The following is a 24,545-nucleotide window of genomic DNA, read 5'->3' as shown; positions in this document are numbered from 1 at the left end:
ACAATAGCAAAAGGGCTGCATCTGTCATCCTCTTGTGCATGCTCATGAGGCCTTAATGGTTTGGGGGAAATAGCTCTTCTTGGGTTTTGGGGCTCCAAACAGCCACTTAAGGACATTTAAGGTCAGTGTCATGGCTTAGTGCCAGTGATGTTATAGCTGAGCATGCTTCTCATGAGAATAAGCAGAAAAGCAATTTCTCAAGTGAGTAGCACTTCAAGTTACTTGAGCAGAAGAAAAGAAGCTGTCTACCTTAGATAGATAGTCCATGAGAGTTATTAGTGACCCAGTACAGAGTAATAGGGGTACTCTGCTAGCCTCAAAAAGAACACACACACACACACACACACACACACACACACACACACACTCACTCACCTCACTCACTCACTCACTCACTCACTCACTCACTCACTCACTCTTTCCCCAGGCCATGCAGGGTTACCAGTAAACACTTTGGGAGTGGGATGGAGAAAGGTATGAGAGTTGTAAATTGTCAGCAAGTCTGTCTAGGATGATCTCACATGGGCGAAGCTGAATGCCCCAAGAAGGCAGCTGCTTGGTATGGAGGACAGTTGTTCATATGCCCCTCCTCTGTGGTGGTCGATTCAGCACAGTGGGGCTCTATCTCCTCAATTCTAAGTCTTGTCATTGCAGCCTTTTCCCACACATTTCTCTGATTCTAGGGAAGGCAGCTGCTCACCATCGTTCCCACCTCTGTGACACAGTTGAGGTCTTCAGCTTCTTTCTTTTCAGCTAACTGTGATCATTTACAATTCCTTTCATGAAAATAACTGGTGTGAGTTCTATATCCTGCCTCCCTAGGACTGACATATGCAGAATTTTCCTCTAATCTAGACAGTAGCAGGGGGCCTGGAGTTAACACAAGACTCTAGTCCCTATTAGCTCTGTCACTTGAGGGAGTCACCTTCAAGCTGTTTAACATTTAGTAAAACACAGAGCATTTTATTTCAGAGATGGTGACTGGTAAGAGTCACCCACAGGCAGAGTACAGCCCACAGATGTGGTTGGTAGGTGTTGCCTGGGCCTGCGAATGGCCTTTCACAATACTATCTATTGGAGCCTGTTTCTAAGTCACTCAGTACTCTGCCAGCCCATGATTGGAGCCTGGATCTAGATTGTAGCCCAGGTTCCAGTTGGAAACAAGGCTCCACAAGGCTTGCCCTCTTATTACCAGCCATGTATAAGGCTCCACAGCTTATGACCCGTGGTTGTTACAAGAGTTCAGTGAGTGTCTCACCATATAACCATGTCCATAATCATATGTACATATCACCAGTACAGCCATTGGTGGTGAGGTCTGTCACCTAATAGCAACCCTTTCTGCTTGCACCAAGTCTAACAGTTTAGGGGCAATGAGATAGCTCAGCTGGCAAAAGCTTTTGCCAGATAAGCCAGATGACCTAAGTTTTATCCCTGGAACCTACAAAAGAAGGGGAGAATCAATTCCCAATTATCAGAATTTGGCTCTGGAACCAGGATGGAAGAGGAAATAGTTGGCTCTCTCTCATTCTCTGCCCCAAGTTCCAGTTCCGTGTAGTCCTTGACACTAAGCAGGTAGCCAGTGGAACTACATTAGTGGACTAATTTGTTCTGACCCCTCCCCCATTCCGGGGGAGTACTGGAAAGGTGGCCATTGCATGGATTTACATAGGAGACTTCAAATAGGAAACACCTTAGAAACTATTAACCAATGTGCAATGTAAACAGCAGAACAAAGTTTTCAACTACCACAATCCAGCATGGCTGTTTGCTATGTTTGTTTCCTGTGAAACTCTCTCCCACTCCAATGGGTAAGGAGTGGCTCATGGGAGACCGAGGAGGAGAATATCACACTGAAGACCTGGCTTGAGGTGTATAGTAGGGAAATGCCTTAGTGGCATCTGTGTTTCTGGTCAGAGATGCACATGTGGGCAATACTTGTAATAGCAAGCTCTTCAGGAAATGTGTCCCTCAGTTACACTGATGTCCCCTACTCTCATGGGAGCACTGTGCTCTTTGACCAAGAGTTCTTCCATAGAAGAAAACCACATCTCTAAGTTCACTCCAGACTAGTGTTGAAAGGCAAAAGAAATATTCTCTAAATCTAGATATGACCTTCCCTCTCTACCTAAAAGGACAAGCGTTCAGGATGTGAATTACTTTGCACCTGAAGGCTAGCATCCTATGCTGACATTTCTTTTTCTATCCATTGAAAACAAGTTTAAAACAAACACAGAAGTTGCATAAGACAGCCCTCCCCCTCCCCCCCTGCTCCTTGCACGGCTTCTAGCTTATGTGTGTTTTTTTTGTTTTGGTTTTTTTTTTTTTTTTTTGGAGAAGAGCTGGCAAGAGTTTAGACAGCAACCCAAGTGTAAATGAACCAACAACAAACTTAATTTCACAAACTGTTATTCTTCGCTGTGATTATTTCCTCTGAAGATAGTCCTGGCAGCTTGGAAGGAACAGCTGCAGTCTCCCTCCTCCCTCTCCCTCCTCCCTCTTTTCTTTCCTTCCTTCCTTCTTCCCTTCTTGCAACAAGACTGGGAAGGAAGGAAGGGTTCTCAGGAATAGCAAAGCCTCAAGAGTTCCTTCCTGAGCTGTTCCCAGGCACAACTGTGAGCTCAACTGGGAAGACATGCCTGTCAATGATGTCAGCTGCACACTGTGTGATGCTTTCGGCAAAGTAACTGCTTTCAAACAGCCAGGATGGCTTCAGTTCAGGCTTCCTGTATGTGCTGTTCTTCCAGGTTTCCCTTCTGGAGGCAGGCTTCCTTCTTTTTCATGGAACCACACAGCATTACACAGAAGATCTGTGGGGCCATCTGCATTTTCTTGTACGTTCCCCACTTTGTACATGGCACACTATCCTACTTTGATGCTTGGAGAGGAGAGAGAGAGAGAGAGAGAGAGAGAGAGAGAGAGAGAGAGAGAGAGAGAGAGAGAGAAAGAGGGACAGACACAGAGAGAGAGGTGGCCCATCTCTCTGTAAACACATCCTCCCATATGAATGGGAAAGAACTTGCCTTTCTAGCAGTGGGGAAAGTGTGTGTTATGGTCAGGCTGTGTTTTATCCTCAGTTACTCCATATTGGACAAAACAGTGGAGTTTTAGGCAGTTTGTCGCTCTAGGAGACTTCTTTATTTCTTAAGACAAGTTCTCCCCATGTGGACTTGGCTGACTTGAAACTTAATATGTAGGAAGGTGGCTTTGAATTCATAGAAATCCAGTTACCTGTGCCTCCTGGGGACTAGGATTACTTCACATGCTAGGAGCCTCCATTTTGACAACCATTGTTTGACTCCATTTTGAGGAAGGATGATTGCAGTCACTGGATAGATTCAGAAACTTCATCATCTACCAGGCACACCCACAGCACAGACTGATAAATGACTTACTCCTTGGAGTAGAAAGGGAGCCACCATCCTAGTTTGTTAGGAGAATGGAGACTGTAGGGGCACATGGGTGAACCACAGAAACCAGGTTCAACAGCTTATTAGGCACACAGGACAGATGAAGGAAATGGTGAACCCCACAAAGAGCTGGAGAACCAACACTGCCAAGGTATGGCCCATGACAAACTATCATCTGACACTCGCTAAGTGTGCCTCCAAGTCTCACAAGCTGAAGACTCTCCCACATGTCCGTGCTTTAGCTTGGCTCTGTCTCCTGCTGTTGATGTGGCTCATGTGACTCCCTGCCCATCTACCTATTATCCCACCTGGACCCGCTTCTGACCCATTCCTGGCTGTAGACCCAGTCTGGGCTTCCTTCTCAAAGCCAAATTCTGCAGCTTCATTCCCAAACTTTAACTCCAGCAGCAGCTCCCTCTGGGCCCTGGTCTGGTTCTGTATCAATACAGACTCAGCCCACTTCTGAAGCCTCTTGAGCTCTGGGGCAGCCTCTTTAACTTGCATCCATTCTGTAAACCATATATGCATAGAGATGTAGATATGTTTACTATGTGCTGTGTGGATTAATATTAGTAATTCATATTGGAATGAAAGAACTTGTTTGCCTCAGTCAGGCAACCAAAGCAGGTCAGGATTATATGACAAATTGTTCTTTGCAACCATTAACCTTGTGAAGCCATTGTTATTCAATAAATTCTAACATTGTAGAAGGACATAAATGTCTATTATTGGCATAGCATGTTCATGCATGCAAAACCCACATTAACATTCCATAAAGTTAAACCCAGAATACCAACTAACATGCCTTGACCTGAGGCTGGGAGTTATAGCTCCACAGTAGCACCGTGGAGTATAGACATCCTCTGGGTTCCCATGTGCTAATCTGTGCAAACTTCTGGCCAGATGGTGAATGTCATGTCTGGAGCCTATGTAGGCTGATCAGAAGCCAGACTGAGCACAACTAACTCTTATTTACATCGAAACATAAATTTCTGTTGAAGATGTAAATATGCACAAAAATTAAATCTGAAAGGACCTTGGGAATGAGAATCTTGTTCATGTTCAAGCATCTCTACATCATGAGCAGAGAATCTTGTAGGTTGTCAGTCACTATTAAGTCAGCATGACTCATATTCTCCCTATCATCTGCCTAAATTAGCCACAAGGTTGAATTTGAACCTAATTCAGAGATAGTAAGGTCTGTGTGGGAACTGGAGCAAAGACTATTTTATTGTGATTTTAAATAAGATTGATAAGCATTTATTATATAAACAATATCTAGGAAGGCATGCCTACTTTAAAAAAATAATTCTACTTAAGTTCCTCAGATTCGTCCAAGTGACAACAAGGTCTAAGAGGATGACTTCTCAGTCTGAATTGTTAAAGTGGACAGTTAGTATCTGGGATGCCCCCAATATAGCAATACAATACATACTTTGCCCCGGCCAGCGGGGTTTCAATGGGGGCGACCCACCTGTAGCAGCGAATGAGAGAACAGAGGACACATCAATGGGGGCGACCCACCTGTAGCAGCAAATGAGAGAACAGAGGACACAAGAGATGACAGCAAGACAATATTCTGATCAAGCCGCCAATCTTTATTTTTCTCCGCATAAGAGGGGAAGGGGCAGGAAGGAGGGAAGGGGAAGGGACGTGGAAGGTGTGCAGAACATGGGAGATGTGCAGGTGGTGCAACTGCAGGAAGTCGGCTAGGGTGACTGGTCAGGGGCCATTTGATCTGTTGCTAGGCTACCTGACCATGGAATGCTCTTCACATTCGGTTGCCATGGCACCTGACTGTGGAATGTTCTTATCTTTGGGAGCCTCCAGTTAGTAAACAGGTGTTACTGCTCTGGGGAAGGGCGGTGGGCTTATGACTTGTTCTCTGGCTTAGCTAGTACTTTCCATGGTTCATGTTTGGTTCCTGAAATCTTGGTCCGTAACAATACTTGTTAATTTTATTTTATTTCTTTAAATTACTCCAAATCATTGAGGCTTCCATTTTGTCAGCCTAGACCCATCATCTGTCTTATCTTTATCTCAGAGAGGAACTCCACACTTGGGATAAGTTTTTTGTACATTGTGTGAAGCTGTGTCTCTGTCATTCCTCACTTGCCTAAGGCACCTTCTGGTTGGTCTAATAAAGAGCTGAATGGCCAATAGCTAGGCAGGAGAGGATGGGTGGAATTTCTATGGAGAGACAGGAACTCTGGGAAAGAATCTGAGGCACAGGAGATTTGCTAGCCAGACATAGAGGAAGTCGGACATATGATACTGAGGAGAGGTAACGAGGTATGTGGCAGAACATACATTAATGTAACCTAATTGGTTTGTTTTAAGAGCTAGTTGAGAGCAAACATACTAAGGGCAAACTTTCATAATTAATAGAAAGTCTCCATGTCATTATTAGAGAGCTACTGATAGAAAGACCCATTATACTCCACAATTTGTTTAGATATAATTCTTCACTTGCTTTCCAACATCCCCTCATGTTTAATTCAGATTCAGCAGCCTCTATGTCAGATGGGAACCATGGAGTTCTTACATACACAAACAACTATAGCTGGACCAACTGGAATAATTTATCCCCTGCTAACCATAGGTCCAAATGGAAGTTAGAATAATCTCAGAGAATTGCTTTATTTTCAGGTAGGAACCAAGGTCTGGGGAGATGGAGTGACTCCTCTATGCCTTTGCTGGCTTTAGCCAGAGCTGGTGCTGAGGCTTCAACCACTATCATGAAGACTATAAGAGAAGGATCGTCTTATGACTGTACTTCTCATAGGTACACTATTTTTTTTTTTTTTTTTTGCCAAATATCATGTATAAATTTAACAGAATACTTGCCATGAACCTAACTTTTAATATAGGTCCCAAAGGACAAGAGATAGATTATCTGGTCAGCTAAAAAAAATTTACTCAAGCAAATGAGACTTCAGCAGATGGACATCTTTTAAATAAATTACCTGTGGCTAATTCTCATCTCTCAGTTTTTAGCCTTTAGTCTTTAGTCTTAAATTCAACTGCTATAAAACCTAGGCCTGTAGTCATGACTGGAGAGAGAAGCAGGTCCTCCTGTGGCAATTAAATAGTCCATTTAAATTTTTTATACTAAACCATGATATTTCATTAAGAGAATTTTAGTTTCCTCCTTATAGGAATAGCTGCATCTTTAAACATACTTTGAAGGTTGGAGAGTTCTTCTGGACAGGTATGTTCGAGAAGACTGAATGCAAATGTGTGCTGTTAGCCATTCATTTGTGACTTCAATCATTACTGTGACTGCATTTTCTGCAACAGAAGTGCTAACTTATACATTATGCATCTTCGTAAGCACATCAGATCAATTGTTAAACGGACCAGTAGGAATGATAACATTACAAACTTAAAATAAACCGAGCTACAGGGTAGAGTTCATGACTTCATTTAATATTGATAGCAGCTCAATTTAACAGTTGAAAAAGCAAACACCTTTAATAAATTTGGTGTGGATGATTATACAGCCTGATATTGACCTATTTTACAAGAGTGTATACATATAAATCTATAGGTAGGATTATGTACATTTCAATATATACCACATATTTTTCCTACTCACAATTTTCTTTTGATAAACAAAGCAGTTTCACTGTACACAGATGTGCAATGCTACATTATGTCCTGAGTAATTGAGGGATTATTAATAAACTACTGCAAATTATCTTTTTTTAGATAATGATCCTGAAGATTCTGTACTAAAACGTGAACAAAAGGATAGTGGAAAGTTGCATCCAGCTTTGTACTTGTTTTATGCAGAAAAAGCTCAAGAATGGACAACAGCCATTGAGGTTTGGGAAAATGCCCTCAAATATTGAAGGTTTAAACAATGTCGTATTTGTAGGGGTTTCTGCAAGTTTTAAGTGATGTTGCCTACATCCAATTTGTCAGGCATGGAAGACTCTTGTCGTGATTGGCCTACAGATCCTTTTTGCAGAACAGGACATTTGGTGTAAACTTCAGTGTTTTAGTATATTAAGTCCCAATCAAAATGAGCAAGACAATATGACATAACTTAAAACATCTTTGAAATATAGCCAGCTACATGGAAGGAGAATAAAAAACAAGCATATTTTGGTGAAAGAGGAAACCAGATGGAAGTCATTTAAGGTGGTCTGGTAAGCCACCCACTTTGGGAGGTCCCAAGTTGACTTGGCTCTGGGAGCCCCAAGATAAGCAAGCCACACATCCATCTTGCCACAGGGGACTGACTTGCTGCACAATGAGAAGGAAGCACTATGGGAAGGCCACGTTCAAGTGCAGAGGTACAGTAACAACTGCCAGTCAGGGTCGCCCATGGCAGGCAAAGCAGCCCACTCCCAAACTCAGGCACTAGATATGGTGTGTTAGGTGGTCTGGGATGGCTGTTGCATGATGCCCCAACAGGAGAAGGCAGCCGGGATCCTGGTGCGGGGTCCGCCTGCACTGGAGACACTTGGATGAGAAGGCACTGTGTTGGTGGTTCCTTGTCATCTCAAATCTATCCTGTTCCATGGCTGCTGTAGTCAAAGACTCCTTTCTTGAAGAACGGTGAGAACTCACAAATGGTGTGCTTTGACAGGGTCAGCCCCACTTTGTTGATGTGAAGGGGAGATGTTGTAGACTGGAGCATCACACTGAAAAACTCCCTGAGGTATTTCTGGGACAAGACAAGAGTGAAGAACATGGTCAAAACAGTGCTAGAGTCAAGGAGGGGAGAGAAAATGTCCAATGTACCAATGATCTACACATACATTTATTCATAAACAAAATGAAGGACAGAATGCTCCAAAGGGCCTTGACCACCTTGGCCCTGGCCAGCCTATGCAGTGCAGACAGGCTGTGATGTCCAGGACTACAGGGCTCTAATCCACAGAAATGTCACTTGAGGTCCACCTTTAGAGAGGGCCACGTGGAATGCCAGTGTTGCTAGCACAGGCCATATTCCCTATGGCAACTTTACCGTACTTAAAATATCATTTTCCTCTCAAGTTTCACATTGGCTGGTGTGTCTATCTGAGCAACATTAGCAATTTTATCTCCTTTGAATCCAATGTATAATAGGGTCAGCTCCAAGTACTAATAGTTACAGAACATTCTAAAACTTCTATAATCATCACCAATAATAAAATATTCTTCCTAAGGGGAAAGGTGAAATGCTATGGGCTTTTTACCTTTCTCTCCCCCATGGCAAGTGTTCATCATAACATCACCTGCCTCTTATGGAACAGAGAGAAAGAATGCCCTACAAGAGGCTCTGAGAAGCAGAGAGTGAACTCTGCTGTGGGTGCCTGAAACATGTATTAGGGAAGAAGAGGATGTACAAGAACAGCACCTGCAATTCAGGTCAGGCAAATGTTGTCAACACAGAAAATGAACTGTCTCCATTCATTAAAAAATATACACAATCCTGGCACAAATTCAGAAATTAAACATTATGATTCTTGACTGTAACCAGACAGAAGCCCAATCCTAGAGCAGTGGCTCTCACCTAGGGGTGGTAGCTCCACAGGCAATGTGTGGAGACCTGTAACTCTCATGTGTGTGTTGAGGATACTCGAGGGGGTGGAAGCCAGGGATTCTCTAGGGCTCTAGGATAAGGAATTATTTGACCTCAGCTGAAGTTTGTCCTAGAGGAAAGCTCAGCTACCTTTATGAATGGGGATACCTGGCTGTCCTTTGAAAGAAGTTATTTAGTCCAAATAAGTTTGTTAGCTACTTGCTTAAAATTAATGGCAAGGGCTAAGGCCACCTTTATATACACCATCACTACTACCTTCTGACTTTGTACACACTTCATAGAAGTAAAACTGAATATGCAAAGATAAACTGTATATTCCTTTCTCATGGTTTCTGTAGTGCCAAGGATAGAATATCCAGCCTTGTGCATGCCAGGCAATCACTCTCCCACTGAACTATACTTCCAGACCTTAAATTATACATTCTCTGTGGAGGCCCACAAAGATTCCTAGTGAGATCTGAGCTTGCTTTACCCAACAGAGCTGCATAAGAGAACTGCTTGACCATGTGCATGGTTACCAGGTGTTTGGAAGGGTCTGCACTTGGCTGTGTTAGGGGGAGGTCTTTTAAAAGCATTCCTTTAAAAAGCCCTTTAGAAGAGACAGGAGGGGCTGATGGATAAGGACCCAGGCCCTTGCAATGTTAGTCTGTATTTCTATCTGTCTCTCTCCCCTCTATATTTCTATCTAAATATTTCATACTTCTCCCTACTCAAGAGTACCCTGGGAAAAAAGTGGGAGATCTCCCACAATTCTCTAAATATATCAACACATTTGACCAGTGTTGCACACATGAAATTGTCACCAAACCAAGATAACAAACACTTGCACAACCACAGAAGTTTCTCAAGTCACCCAATTCGGCATGATTGTCACACTCTCCCTAGAATGATACCTTTCCCTTGAAACAGAGATTTTTCTATTGAAGCTGCTGGTGAGGTACACAAGAGGCTGGCCACTAAGCACAAAGATTCAAAAACAAAAAGTTTTCACTAAAACTTGGTTTCTTGGCTCAGTATTCTTAAGTTACTGGTCTCAGTCAACCCTTTCCACAGAGGATTCTGAAGCTGAAATCAGAGGAAGGCAAGAAACTGCCTAAACCAAGTGAGAAGGACAAAGGTGATAGCCTTGGTGTTTTTCTCATGTCAGAAGCCAAAAGGAAAGGTGACTTTAGTTTTCCTAGTCAGTGAGACTGTAAGAATATCAATTTGTTGGCTAGATGGGAGATACATCACCCAAGCTGCCACGGCTACAGCCACGTGATGGTCCATGTGGCTTTATGTGGATTCTAATCACTTGAACCCACACAGAGTGCTTTACCCACTGAGTCATTTCCCTAGCCCTGGGTTTTAACAACAAATGCCAAGACTTTTCAACAGAGCAAAGACAGCCTCTTTAACTAAGTGTACTATGAAAGCTGAGAATCCATACACACACAAATAAAATCAAATCGCTCTATCTCGTTCTCTAAATGGATCAAATACCTTATTTTCAGACTGGAAATTCTGAAATTGTTAGAGAAAAAAGTGGGGAAAAAATGTCAAGGTGTAGCCATGGACAGAGCTTTTCTCAAGGGGAATCCAGTTGCCCAACAAATAAAGTCAACAGTTGGCCAATGGGAGAGATCCCATGAGATTATGATGTTTTTGTAAAAACAGTCAATGAAGAGACAGCCTACAGAATAGGAGAAAATCCTTGGAAGCTATCCATCTGATATTTAATATCTAAAACATAAAAAGAATGCAGAAAACAAACCAAAAAGAAATCAACTCAATCAATAAATTGGCTAATGAGGTGAATATACAATCTCAAAATAGGAACACCAAAGGTCAACTAACAGAAAACGAGTTCAATTTTGCTAATGGTCAAAGAAATGTGAATCAAAACTACACCAAGATTTCCTCTGACCCTGGCTGGAAAGCAGTCCTTAAGAAAACAAAGAACAAAAGCAGGCAAGGATGTGGCCAAGGGGAGCCTTACATGCTGCTGGTGGCAATGGAACTAATCCAGCCACCATGGATGCCAGAAAAGTTCTAAAAAATCAACAACAACAACAAAAACAACTAACAGCAGACCTTCTATGTAACCCAGGCACTTCACTTCTGGGTATTTACCTAAAGGATTCCACATCCACATGGTGCAAGACATTTCAACATCAATGCTTATAATGGTGCCAATCATAGGAGCTAAATTATTGACCCTGACTCAGTGTCCCACAACAGAGGGATGGATCGAAAAAAAAAGAATGTACACACAGTTGAATGCTTTTAGCTGTAAAAAGAATGAAATGATGACATCTCCAGAAAAAAAGGATACAAGTGGAAACAATAATGTGACGCTAATAAAGTTAAACAGAAAAAGGTTGTGGTAGTTTGAATGTAATTGGCCCCCATGAACTTATCCTACTTTAAAATAGTATGTGTGTAGGAGAGAGACTTGGAAGTTCTAATAAAATTGTGTAAGGGCAAAGGGGACCATTGAAGGGGTGAGAAAAGAAAGAGTAGTGGAAATATTTTAAAAATCATATACATGTAAAAAGTGCCCCCCCCCAAAAGAAAAGATTGTTAATAGAGGTATCCTGAATTGGTAGATAAAGTTATTTCCAGATGCCATAAGGTTATTAAATGAGAGTCCTGGCATCAGATGTGTGATATTGCCCAACACATTGCTGGTCAAGAAGGCCCTAGAGGCCCCTCAAACAATACAGGTTATTGTCACTGCTCTAAGCTGCCCACCAGAAGTGCACAATTTGACTATTTCTGGAAACATCACAGGTTAGAACACAGAGAAATAAAAACCAGAAGCTGATTCTGTACTGGTTAGCTTTCACAGTGCTAGAAGGTGCTATGCAGGATACTTGAGAAGAAAAGTTATCAACAATGACACTTAGTTGTGGACCCTGTGCAGTATATTATTGACCAGCCAGGCGAGATGTACCAACTGGTACAATAGTGCCATGAGTGTTATGGGGGTAATGAACCACTTCCTGCTTTGAGGCCTGCTCCATAGGTGGAAACTGATATCTGGTACTAATCAAAAGCCTACGGCTGGCGAAGTAGAAGGCCCTATCCAGGAAACTAATGCAGTCATTTTGCTAAAAAGACATGATGCATCTCTCAAATTGCCTTCTAAACACTTATATTTGTGCCCATAGGTCCCAGGCCCAAAATGCTCAGATGGAACGATCTACAATGGGCTGGGTTCTCTTACATCAATTAACAACCAAGGTGCCCCACAGACATGCCCACAGGCCAATGATTGGGGCATGCATGCCCTGATTTGAGACTCCCTGAGATAACTCTGGACTGTGTCACATTGTCAATTGAAGTTAACTAGGAGAGCTACAGAGGCTTCTTTTAGCATTAGATGCAAAAACTGACTGGTCACAACACAGAGAATAAGCGACTGGTGAACCTACCTGATTTATCTATGTCATCCTCTCCCAGGCCCAGGGAACACTGTATGTGGTGGGGTTAAGAAGGTAAGAGCTTGAGGAAGGGCAGAGTATAGAGAACTGTCTTCTGAGCACAAAACGGTCATGGTACTCTTGTCTCAGCAGTTGTGGTTATTCACTTAAGACCTGCAATAAGATTGGGCCCAGAAACATTCCATCATGGAATTGGGAGGGGCTCATGTGGCCTTGCCCCTCCCTGAGGAGTTCATGGTTGCTGGCAGACATTGTCACTGCTAAACTACCCATATTCTGGTAAATAATCTCTCAACCACATTTTTGGAATCAAGCCTAATTAGACTAATTGGTTGATAGATAGATGATAGATAGATAGGTAGATAGAAAGAAAGAAAGAAAGAAAGAAAGAAAGAAAGAAAGAAAGAAAGAAAGATGAAAACAGAAAAGAGACCAGCTGGGAAGAAGAAAAGAATCAGATGGAGTGAAGGTGGTGGTGCATGCCTTTAATGCCAGCACTTGGGAGGCAGAAGCAGGCAGATCTCTGTGAGTTTGAGGCCAGCCTGGTCTATGTAGTGAGTTCCAGGACAGGCAGGGCTACATAAAGAAACCCTGCTTGAAAAAAACTAACCAACCAAACCAAACCAAACCAAACCAAACCAAACCAAACCAAACCAAACCAAAAAGAGCATTATAGGGGATAACACTGACCATAAAGAAACTCATTGTCATGTATAACTAATATTTCCTAATAAAAAACTTGAAGAAAAACGGGGAATGACTTTAAATGGGACAGATGAGGGCTTGCCCAGAAGTGCACTGAACTGTGACTGACGTCCAGTTTCCTGCAGGGACGGGGGGGGGGGGGGGGGGGCCGCTTCCATGTAGAGGCACAGACTCAGGAGCACCTGGGCAGCCCTTTCTCCATGAGCCAGGGGAAGCACATCAATAGCAGAATGTTTACATCAAGCTTGCCTTCCAGATGAACTCTGACAGACTACAAGGCAATTGGAATCCAAGAACAGATGTATCAACATTTGTCATATTTAGTTCACAAAGTAGTGTCCTTTTAAAGGGCCAATAAAGCCTGAAATTATGTATAATGAGAAGGAAAGTTAAAGAGAGAAATAAAAGACAAGGAGGAAGTACTGGAGACCGCTTCCTTGTCATAGCATGGCCATTATAAGAGAGCTATAAATCTGCTGAAGGTAATGACTTCTGTTTCAAATAAACTCATTACCTCCGCTTCATGAAACCTTCAGACAGAAAGATCTGATCTAGCCACCTCTTCACATTGCAGAGCTTTCTCTCTGCAAAATAGTTCCCCACACAGTCAGAGTATGGGGAAGTTGGCTTCTCTGTCACAGACAGCTTCTGTGGTGAGACTGCATATGACTAGGAAATGTTCTTGGCAGTGACCACAAGGTGTTCCCAGGGCTGTACAACAAGGCATGGCCTTTACTGGTTATGTCTGACGCAGGCTGATCAAATTCCAGGGAAGGACAAAACTAAGGGCTGTGGGTTGGACAAAAAGTAGACAGAATGAACATTCTAAAAGTTTCTCAAGGTCACAGATTGTCATTCTTACCTGCAGTCCCCAGTTACTGTCCTAAACGAGACATGGCACACTGTCTAGTTTAGAAAAAGTGCTGAGACATAACATTGACAATTGTTTTCCAGGAGTTAGTTTTAAGTTTTAATATATGCCTGGAGAACATCACATAATATGAGTATATGACCTAATGAATTTCCCCCAAATGAACATGCCTATGTGGTCAGCACTGGTTATAAACAACAACACTTTCCATCCAGCTAACCCTCCTGTGTCCCCATCATCCCAAAGTCTCTTCCCGAGGGTAGCAACAGTTCACTGTCTGGACTTGTACTGGTTCAGAACCCTTTCTGTGTCTGACTCTCACTGTTTGATGCACCCTCTGTTGGAGTCCCACTTTTTGATGTGTGTGATGATGCATCTGCTCTAAGTGTATAGTTGTGGTGTTCAGGACCCTTCCCTGTTTTATTTCACAGGTGACCAAGAGGGGGGCTGACAATGATGACTTGTTTGGTCTTTCTGAGTTCTGCTTCAATGATGAACTCCACTTTCATTGTATCCTATATAGATTATATAATTATGATTGTATACACAGTACTTAACACAGATTTACATTAATGATTTTTGTTGCTCGGGTTCAAAATATTTTCCACCACATCTGAAGAAAGAAATAAAAAGCTCTTCTGTTACAGGTACCCCTCTTCTGTAGACCCATAGATATCCTGGCACTCCTCAGCATGTGAGAAAGAAGTTCAGGAACCAGGCTGCATCCCCAGGGTAGCACACTCCATAAAACGAGAATTGAAAAAAATTGAAGGACATTAGGAGTTTAAGTGACTTATCAGGGTCAGAAGTGCAAAGCAGGAAAAGGGTTTATAAGACCCAATATCCAACACCGTGTCTGCCTTTCCCCGAAAGCTTTCTCTACTGTAAAATAAAACAGAAGTGGGGATATTTAGAACATGTGTCCTGTGAGGATCCACAGAGGACCAGGACACTCTGCCTGGAGTGGTGTCACAATGAGTCCTTGCCTGGTTTATGTCTTGGCTCAGTGGCTCCTTAGACAGTGGCACCTGTAGGGATGGGCAACATTACAGCCATGCCATAGAGGCAAGATGGAAAATCAGATCAGTCTAAATTCTCCAGCAAGACTGAATAAGGAAGGATGCCAGAGCAAGTGGAGGTCTATGTGAGTGACCATGAGGGGAGTAGGGGTAAGGGAGTTTGGAATGTCTGGAGAGGCAGGGGAAGAAAGGCTACTGTGAAAGTGAGAGGTAAGAGAAGCAGAGAGTGGAGAAAGAAAACATGACAACAGAGGACAAGAGCTCATGATTTACTTGTTTACAAGTTGGCTGAAAGGATTTAAGAATAGTAAGAAATATATCAGACATATTTCTATCCACTTTTTGAACCAACATTAAGGCATAAATAAGAGCTTTCTTATCAATGCTTTCAGAAAATCAAATTTAGATGGCTAATCTCAAGGAGTATTTCAGCACTGACACAGCATCTTGATGTCATAAAGTGACTTCCTTTAAAGGTTTCCAGTGCAGTTTACAGTCTGGAGAGTCTGTCAATTCAGGGACAGCAAGCTGGTGGAGGTGACTGGGAGTGACAGACCCTTATATGTCTGCCATGTGGCTTAAGAAATTCCCTCAAAGAGATGAAGACAATATTCTGTAAGGAACTGTGGGCCTTTGTATTTATTTGTTATTTATTTATAAATTAAAATGTTTATATCATTTCCTCAATTTCATTTCCTTCCACCAACCTTTCCCATGAACCCAAGAACCTTCCACTTTGCTTTCACCCAAATTCATGGTCTATTTCTCTGTTGTTTCATATATCTAATACATAATATGCATATTATATATTTTTTCCTATATATAACTTTCTCAGTCTACATAATGTTACACACACACACACACACACACACACACACACACACACACACACACAATTTATATGATTTCAGAGCTATTATTTACTTTTTAAGTGAAGGTCTTATTATGTAGCTCAGGTTGGCTTCAAATTCACTACGAAGTTCAGGCTAGTCTCACACTCAAACAATTCTCCTGCATCAGTCTTCCCAATGCTGAAATTCTAGACAGGAATCACCATGTTTTTAAAGACGACAAATGATGGGAAAAGGTGGTATATGTATGACTGTCACAGACATGAAACAATGAGGTTTCTGAATGCCTTCTTGTTTAGCAGATCCCACGCCTCAGCAAAACAAGACTTTCCTGCCAAGCTCCATTTATCAAAGACTTGCAATGTTCTAAGCACTGTGAGAATTCTTAAAGGTGCTTATTAAATTCCTATAGTAACTTAATGAGATGGGCACAATTGTCAAGTATGTATAATCAATACAGAAGCAGACCCAGGGAGCCTAAGTAATACCACAGAGGTCCGTGGGCACTTAAGCTAGAAAGCCAAGACTCAACACCAGGGCTCTGCCTAGAGGATGATCTCATCTACCAGGTTCACCCACAGAGCTCCCTCTGCTGAGCCCATCTTGTTTTCCAAGAGTGAAGCCATCTACATAGGGTGTAGGGGTGTCTCAGCTCTTTGAGCCTCATAAACTGCCTTTTCTAAGCTTAATGGTGCTCCAGTGGGAACTGCTGCCTGAATTCTTTATCCCTCATGCTTTTCTGCAGAGGTAACACTCAGTGACTTTGAAGACCCTGGCCATTTTCCTGACTGTCCTGTTTCCACTTTCCTTTTTAGAGAGCATCCAGGTCTCCCCTCTGAAGAGACACCCATTTTTTGAAAACAGCTCATCTGGCTTTATTAAAGAAAGAAGGCTGGACAATTTTTCCTATGTATATTCTTGGATTGACACATCACAGCCAAAAAGCTACTGGAGTCAGCCCTTAGAAAGTGCTAGAACCAAAGGGTCTTTGGGGATTCAGCAAGGCATCCCTAGATTGCATAGCCACTGTCATGGAGAATTTTCAAGAGTGAGTGAAATTCAAGGACCAGAGTCTTTGGTCTCTGTCCCTTACCAAGGTTGAGGATTTGTGAGTCTATTTTTCTTAAGTGGCCACAGTCAGCTGCTATGATTCACAATAAAGTTTACTGTAAAGAGTCCCCAAGACACAGGCAGATGGTAGACACCCATGAAATCAAGAGAAATGTTCCATGTGGATCATGACTGAGTTCCTCATGGTTGGCTAGCTGTGAGATCAAGACGTCAGCCCATGACACTCTTCTTCTAAGAAGACTGTGAACCTAGGAGGCTTTTGAGAAGAACAGTCCAGATGAGGCAGAACAGCTAGCTGCACATCCACAGCAAAGCCTCAGGCTGGGAGGAGCACTCCCTAAATCTTGATCTACATCTAGGCCTATCTTCAAAATTCCTCTGCCACCTCAAAACATAACTAAACATTACTAGTCTTCTGTACCAACAGGGCTAGTATGGTCTACTAGGTAAGTTAATAGTTTTGAAAGGCAAAACACACTCTACAGTAAATTCGGTGATAAGCAAGCATACAACCTATTAAGTTTTCATTTGTCCCCAGGATGTAGTATAATGACTATGGTTTGCAAGCCATGGCTCTGAAATAATGTGTTGCTACATGCACAGGCTTCTTGATGAAGGTCAGTATATTGACATGATTCATGCTGACCTATAATGCCTTTTCAACTGACCATAGGCTTTCCCTGCTGGAAGAAGCGGGTAAAATCCAGCCTCCAGGCAGTCTCTGCTGGGCTTCCCACCAGACTCCAGACCTTCAAATGACATGCGAGGATGTCCTCAGATACAGCCCAGGGCCTCAACTGTCTACCTGAGCAAAACCTTCTAGGGCCAATAGGACATTCCCAGGTACAGCCCCTTCTTATTTTAGAGCTGGTCCTTTTTGGGCCTGGGATCTCGAAGGAAGGGCAGTTTAAAAACAGGGAAGGAGGAATGAATTCTAAATTCAGCAAACCATGCAAGTGAGGGAGTTAGGCTGGCACATGTAGCAGGGCTGTGTGGAGAACCAATAATCTAGAATCAGGTCAACAGAGCTTTGTAAAAAGCATTTCCCAGTTTCTGAGCAATAGGAACTCTAAGGCATGCTTTGCTTACAGATGAAGACACTGCTATCAAGAGGCCCTGACTTAGCCAAGGTCAACAGCCACAAAGGAGGACAGAATGACTGGCTCTTCCAATCTGGGAGAAAATCAGAATATTCTCATATGACCCTTAAGGGTCATGTCTTGAAGCCAGAGAGGAAATGTGGCCTGTCTTCAGGACTTTCAATACCATGTTAAAGTAGGCTCCTGGAATACCCCTTTGACTTTCAATCTCTGTCTCTGTCTCTTTCTCTGTCTCTCTCTTTCTCTGTCTCTGTCTCTCTCTCTCTCTGTGTCTCTGTCTCTGTCTCTGTCTCTCTCTCTCTCTCTCTGTGTGTGTGTGTGTGTGTGTGTGTGTGTGTGTGTGTGTGTGTGTGTGTGTATGTGTGAAGGTGGGGATAATTAGGGCCTTCAGAAGTGTTCAGAGGCGTCAGCCCTCTTATCTGTTGGCTCCTTCCCCTCTATTTTAATTAGCAGGGGATGAAGTCATGAGCATTGTACACTATTAAGAAGGTTCTGCTTTAATAAGGCCCACAACTGTAGCTGTGGCCTGCTCCTTATTTCATGTGCAATACATTACTGCACTGTGTCATTCTGATGATTTTCTCAACTATCTCACTGTTGTGGAACTTCCTTCCTTATACAGAATTTTAACATAAATCTGTAATTTAAAGTTATTGAAATCATTAAAATTAAACAAAATGTTCTTTAGAAATGTAATAGAACCTCATCTGCCTTTCGACTGTGACATTTAGCAAGGAAGAGAGTTCAAGGGCATTCTTCACCCCTAGAAGTCATTAGGTGGGAACACAAGACAAGCATCTGTCTAGTAAAACCTACAGGATCCATTTACCTGGCAGAGAAACTTGGAGAATTTGTCATTGACTGATGAGCTCTGAAGATATTCCAGGTCCAGATGGAGATACCCCAGGATATCTCCAGATCTGAGAAAGGTCTGGTTCTTACTGTGCTATAAATCAATCCAGTAGGCTCTATGAAATTCCCCTGTCCAAGCCTTCCCAGTTCCAAACTCCCACAAATATTAGTCTGACCACTTTTTACTGGCATTTCAGAAACTCTTCAACTCAGCTGCACTGGATCATCAAGTATGCTGGATACACCTCCTAACTTGACCTAAATGACCTGCACATTCTGATGAAATGAGGAAAATTTGGTCCAGCTGACACATGCATGCATCCAGCAGTCACTGCACACCTGCTCTCCATGAAGGACTGTGCCAGGCCTGGCACCATGTGCTCAGTAGGACAGATACACAGTCTCCCTCTGAGTGCTCAGAATCACTTGCTATTGGATGCTTTGCCCTGTCATCCAAACTCCACCCATCTTTTTCATTTTTTTCTTAATTATTGTACAAAGTAATGGGTTTCTTGATGGGATTTTCATTCACTTTGTTGCTGTTGGTTCTTGCTCCAGCGTCCCCTCCCCCAAACTTGGACCCCCTCCTGCTAGTCACCTTCCTTCCCAACTACCTCCCCTTTTGCTTTCCTGTTACATGGATTCTGTTACCCTGCTTTTCTGAATTCCTTCTTTCTTTCTTCCTTTCTTCCTTCCTTCCTTCCTTCCTTCCATCCATCCTTCCTTCCTTCCTTCCTTCCTTCCTTCCTTCCTTCCTTCCTTCCTTCCTTTCTTTTTTTTTCCCATCCCAAATCTCCTTTAAGACTTCCTTTTCCCACTTATGGCTCTTTTATGACCTTTGACCACACACCCATATTTAGCTTAAAATCTAAGATACCATAAGGTATCCTGAATGGCTGAATAGTTTTACTGGCATTTCCAGTTGAGACCCTTCTTGGGTTCCCTATAGCATGTCTAGTCCTGACACGTAAACTTCCCCTAGCCTACACAACTCTCCATCTAGGCTGGGCTTTGCAGGCAAAGAGGTAGTATTAATGTTATGACTATATTATATTACAAAAGATAGCCCCCCTGCTCCACACTGCCACTTTTCTGGAGAGATCACCCAGAAGTGGTAGGCATACTCTGAACCCTGCACAGGGCAGGTAATGATTAACAAACCTGCTTCCATCTTAGGCCTGAAAGCCATTTTATAGTAAAGACAAACTAGATTCATTCCTGTTTATGATTAAACCTGTTTCTCAAGAATTGGGCTGTGCCCTCCCTGTAACCTTAACTACAAATGCTTCTCTACTGCCTGTTCTAGGAAATGGCAACCATGCCTTTGTTTCAAAAGCTTATTATGACCACCTGTTGTTATGACCATCTTGTTATGACCACCCATTGTGGAATCCATTTTCTTCACTATAAGTTTTCAAATTCTAAGAAGAGATAAAGTTAGCCAGGCAGGAAGTTGACTGGGAAATGGAATGTCTTGTAGTTTGTTCTATCATTGACCCCAGTAAGCCATGCTTCTGTAGCTTCCTACCTCCATTTGAATTTAGGTCAAGTCTGTAACTTGAACTAGTTTATACACTGGAGGGAATGCTTGCATGTAGCTGCTTACATGTTCTGGGGCTTTGTCTGAGCTCTGTTCCTAAGAAGCTAGGATGCAATGTCAGTCACATGAGTGGCCTGACCTCTCTTAGCCTGGGAAAGATGAAACACCCAGACTTGCCCTATCCAGGGTCCAGACAGCCTATTCGATTGGGAGTAAGGTAAGGAAAGAGGAAATGAATGAAATTAATCAAGGTAGACTGAAGGTTTCTTTGGTTTCTCTGTATAATTTATGATTAGCTATGAATGACTGTCCTATTCTATTTCATGCCAGTGACTTCCAACCCTTTTAGCAGTCCTAGAGAGTAACTCTATCCTGGCAAGTGCTTCTGTTCTGCCAGCTACCCTCACTACCCTAGCTTTTGAAGTAAATACTTGAAATAAGTAGTCACCACTTGAAACAGCATTTATTTCTTGATGTTACACAGAAGTCTGAGAGCTCCCAGTTAAAATTCATCAGGGTGAAAATGTTAGTCTGTGATTACAGAATCAGAACTATTCATTATAGCTATTCAGAGAATCTGCTTTATGAGTTTAATGACATAAGCATATTGTATTGAATTATTATGGTACTGCATCAATTGGATTCATAAATTTAATATACTCAGTCTGGTTCACACATTCTAATAAAATCCAGCAAGCTTTAAAAATTTTATAAGGGATGTGTGTTTAAAGTCCATGTGATATTCAATTTTTACAGGTTGACGGTCCTGCTCGGGGTATTAAACAGCTCCCGTGATCATGATGACCCCATCTGACAGAGGAGCAGGCTTTGGTGAAACCTCCAAAGTGAACAAGCTGTGTCAGAAAGATCAGGAGCCACCTGGACAGAGAAGCTGGTGGAGTCTTTCCTTGCAGCACAAGTCAAAACCATCTTGTATTCTCTGCTCATGGAGAGGAAGAGGAGGGTGCTTATCCCCTAAATGCCAGCTGGAGAGAAGGAAGCTTGGCACCTTATGAGGATGTATTGTCAAGTTCTGATGGTCTCCATTCTCTACTTCACATGGTGGTAAAGGGCCAAAACTGGGGCGGGGGGAGTCAAGGTTTGGGAGGATGGTTATAGGGAGAGGGTCCCAGAACCCCTGAGGGCCTTTCTCTCTGGCTTTATGTGAGGGATCAGCAAGCAGCTCAAAACAGACACATTCGAGCTGAGCAGCTTCCACGGCACCAGGGAGAAAGTGGGGAGCCCTCTCCTCCAGCCCTGTGGGCATGTCCTCAGGCACATGGGAGCAGGGGGACTTTCTAGGCCTGGGGGTGGGGTAGCGCTGGAATAAGTGACTCACTGCTATGCACTCCAGTTTCCTCATCTGATTATAACACCTTCCCAGGAAGAGAAGTTTGTATAAGCTCCTGTCTGTACAGTGCTTGGGGCAGACTCTAATTCACAGCATTTCCATAGTAAAGAGTCAATATTATTATCTATACTACACTGTCCTCAGGGAGCCAGTAGTCAAATATGCTAATTTTCTCCTCTTGTAGTGTTTAAGACACATGAGCTTAAAACATGGGGGAATAATAAGTGCTTTCTCTTGCACAGAAAAGCAGAAGACAGCATGCACGGTAATGCATTCCCATACTGCCTCTATCAGGCAATGGCAGATCTTCGTTTCAAGATCTGCTCTCAAGCCAGATAGAGGATATGTTTCAATGCAAGGAATGACAATTAAGTATGAGCTGAAAACCGACCCACATCAAGTAAGAGCTTACTTCAGGCACAGTTCAGATCCTGAGATTCTGACAAATGCATTTGAGCAACTGTTATTATTATTTTTGTTTCCAAGCTTAGGGTTCCTTCCAGCCCTATAGAAACTCACAGAGATTCTTGACAATCTGAGATAAAACAGCTGCTCCAAATTACTCCATTGACTGATAGAATTTTTAGTGACTATCTTGCTATGTGGTACCTCTTGGCTATGATGCACTTAGGCACAAATTCAAATAATCAGGTGCTAAACAATGGGAGGATTAGGAAGCCACTGCGCATGACTTGCTGAAAGCCCAAAGCCCGCCTGTGGTGGAACCCAGGATAGAGGCAGCCCCTGAACAGGAACAATGAAGACTTTAGCCTGCTCCCTCTCCTGCTGTGGTTGTGGGTCAATGGAACATGCCTTTCCTCTAATATTGGCCTATGATAATTTGTATGTGGATGGTAGCTTCACCTTTGCTAAAATTCGGTTGTCCATGGCCATCTGAACACCAAGTTCCTGAACTCAGGGAAAGAGGGTAAGCTTCTCAGCCTCAGGGAGAGAAGACCTGCTGCCCCTTTGTTTTGTTTCCTGAACAAGGGGCTCCTAACAATCCCTATGGGACTATTTTCCTTGCAGATTACCCTCCTGTCTTGGGCCTTATCTCTCAGTGTCCACCATAACCCTCTGTTCCTGGGGGAAGCCATGACTAAACCCCAGGTGCAGGAGACCCATGGCCTTCAGTGGAAGGCCTATGACCCAACCCAACAGAGAGGATTAACCAGGGATTTGGATTATCTGCATCAATGGTCCTCTTCACTGAAGACAATGACTGTCAGGGGAGACAGAGGCAGAGAGAACGCCAGATCAAAATGTCTCAAACACAACATCTCTAGCTGAAAAGGATGAATTAGGCATGTATTTCATAAAGGGAAATGCCGAGAAAATTCCTTTTCTATCCAGTTATTTACTGATGCAAAAATGTGCCATATGTCTGTGCACATATGTGTACATGCAGTATATTAACAAAAGACACTGAAGACAGAGTAACTGGTACACCGGGTAGCTGACAGAAATCCCTATAAGATGACAAATATTGAGGTACACAGGCATTCTTCTCTAAGATCCTTATCAAAATCCCACAAGTTTCCAATAGCTTCTTTTTCCTGACCATAGAAAGTTACTATAATTTTTCTTTCTCGAAAGAAAGAAGTTTACTGAATCTGAATTTGTGTTTCAAAGCCAGACTTCCAGAACTTAACTGTCCTGGCCACCAAGTCAAGTCTGAGAACTGAGCACATGGGCAATGAAGACTGCTGTGGCTTAGTTGACCGATCCCCTTCCGAGGCACACAGCTCTATGTTAGACTGCCATTTTCTGTCACTCTCAGTCACCCCATCCTTCAGCTTGTAGTCTTCTGCTGAAATGTGGAGGGCAGTGGAATGCAGGAGAAAGGGGAGATGGAAGTGGGATGACAGCAGCTGGAGGGTCCTAGAAAGAGTGGTGGGGCCTTTCACCAGAGACTGAGCACACTGGGGTGAAGTTGAGACCCACTTACAAATAAGATTCATTTCATTTCTATTTATGTGTCTGTGCTCTCTGTGTGTGTTTTAGCACATTGACTTGTGTGGGTGCCCTCAGAGGCCAGAAGATGGTATTAAATCTCCTGGTGCTAGGGGTAAAAGTGGCCGTGAGCCAATCAATGTGGACACTGGGAATTGAACTCTGGTTCACATTCTTAACACCTGCTGAGCCATCCTTCCAGCTCTATGCTCACTTTATAATTTTAATTTTTGTCCCAAGGAAACTTCCATTCAGGCCTGAAATGTTAGTATACAGTGTGTAAGCTGTTACTTAAAATGTCCAGATTTCTTTAAAGAAGCTTCACAGAAATACAGGATGGTGAACTGCAAGGCAGATGCTAATACAGTAATGGATAAGGAAAATCAAACAGACACCAAGCCGCATAGACCCATACTTTGGAGGTATTTCCAAAGGAAGAAGTCATCTTACTGCTCACAGTGTTTAATCAAAGAGCTCTGAAACACATGTCCTGTAGCCCACAGAAAGTCCATTGAGAAAATGAGGGTGCTTTCAATTCTACCATGTTCAACATTGATTAGCAAGTGCTTTCTTGATTCCAACATCAGTTTCTTAAATTTATGAATAATATGAAACAGGTGATCTCAATTTAAAAACAGAAATTAGGTAAAGTCTTAATTAAAAAACAAGTTTGGGTTACCTAGAATAAAAATTAAGTATGTAAATGTAAACGCATTACAGAGAACTGCTGGGAACAGAAATAAATCTGTTTGGAAATGCATGGGAGCTTTACACAGACCAAAAGTAGGTAAAGAGTTTTGTAGACCTGGAACAAACTGATGCTTTTACCCATTTGTTTCTCTCTCCGCATTACTTCACCAG

General features: G+C 42.7%; 1 protein-coding gene across 2 annotated transcripts in view; it reads right to left on the bottom strand.

Annotated features, from left to right (window-relative positions):
• Window positions 1–6,818: 6,818 nt before the first annotated feature.
• Kif16b (kinesin family member 16B) overlaps window positions 6,819–24,545 on the bottom strand; it is a 282,233-nt gene continuing 264,506 nt past the window's right edge. For both annotated transcript variants that reach the window (XM_036184603.1, XM_036184605.1), the window contains one exon: window positions 6,819–8,085. In XM_036184603.1, coding sequence (XP_036040496.1) covers window positions 7,927–8,085 — 159 coding nt within the window. In that variant the 3' untranslated portion in view covers window positions 6,819–7,926. The remainder of the gene's footprint in view (window positions 8,086–24,545) is intronic.

The sequence above is a fragment of the Onychomys torridus genome, chromosome 4 (assembly GCF_903995425.1).
Source record: "Onychomys torridus chromosome 4, mOncTor1.1, whole genome shotgun sequence".
Lineage (NCBI taxonomy): Eukaryota > Metazoa > Chordata > Mammalia > Rodentia > Cricetidae > Onychomys > Onychomys torridus.
This window is presented reverse-complemented; position numbering and strand designations above follow the sequence as displayed.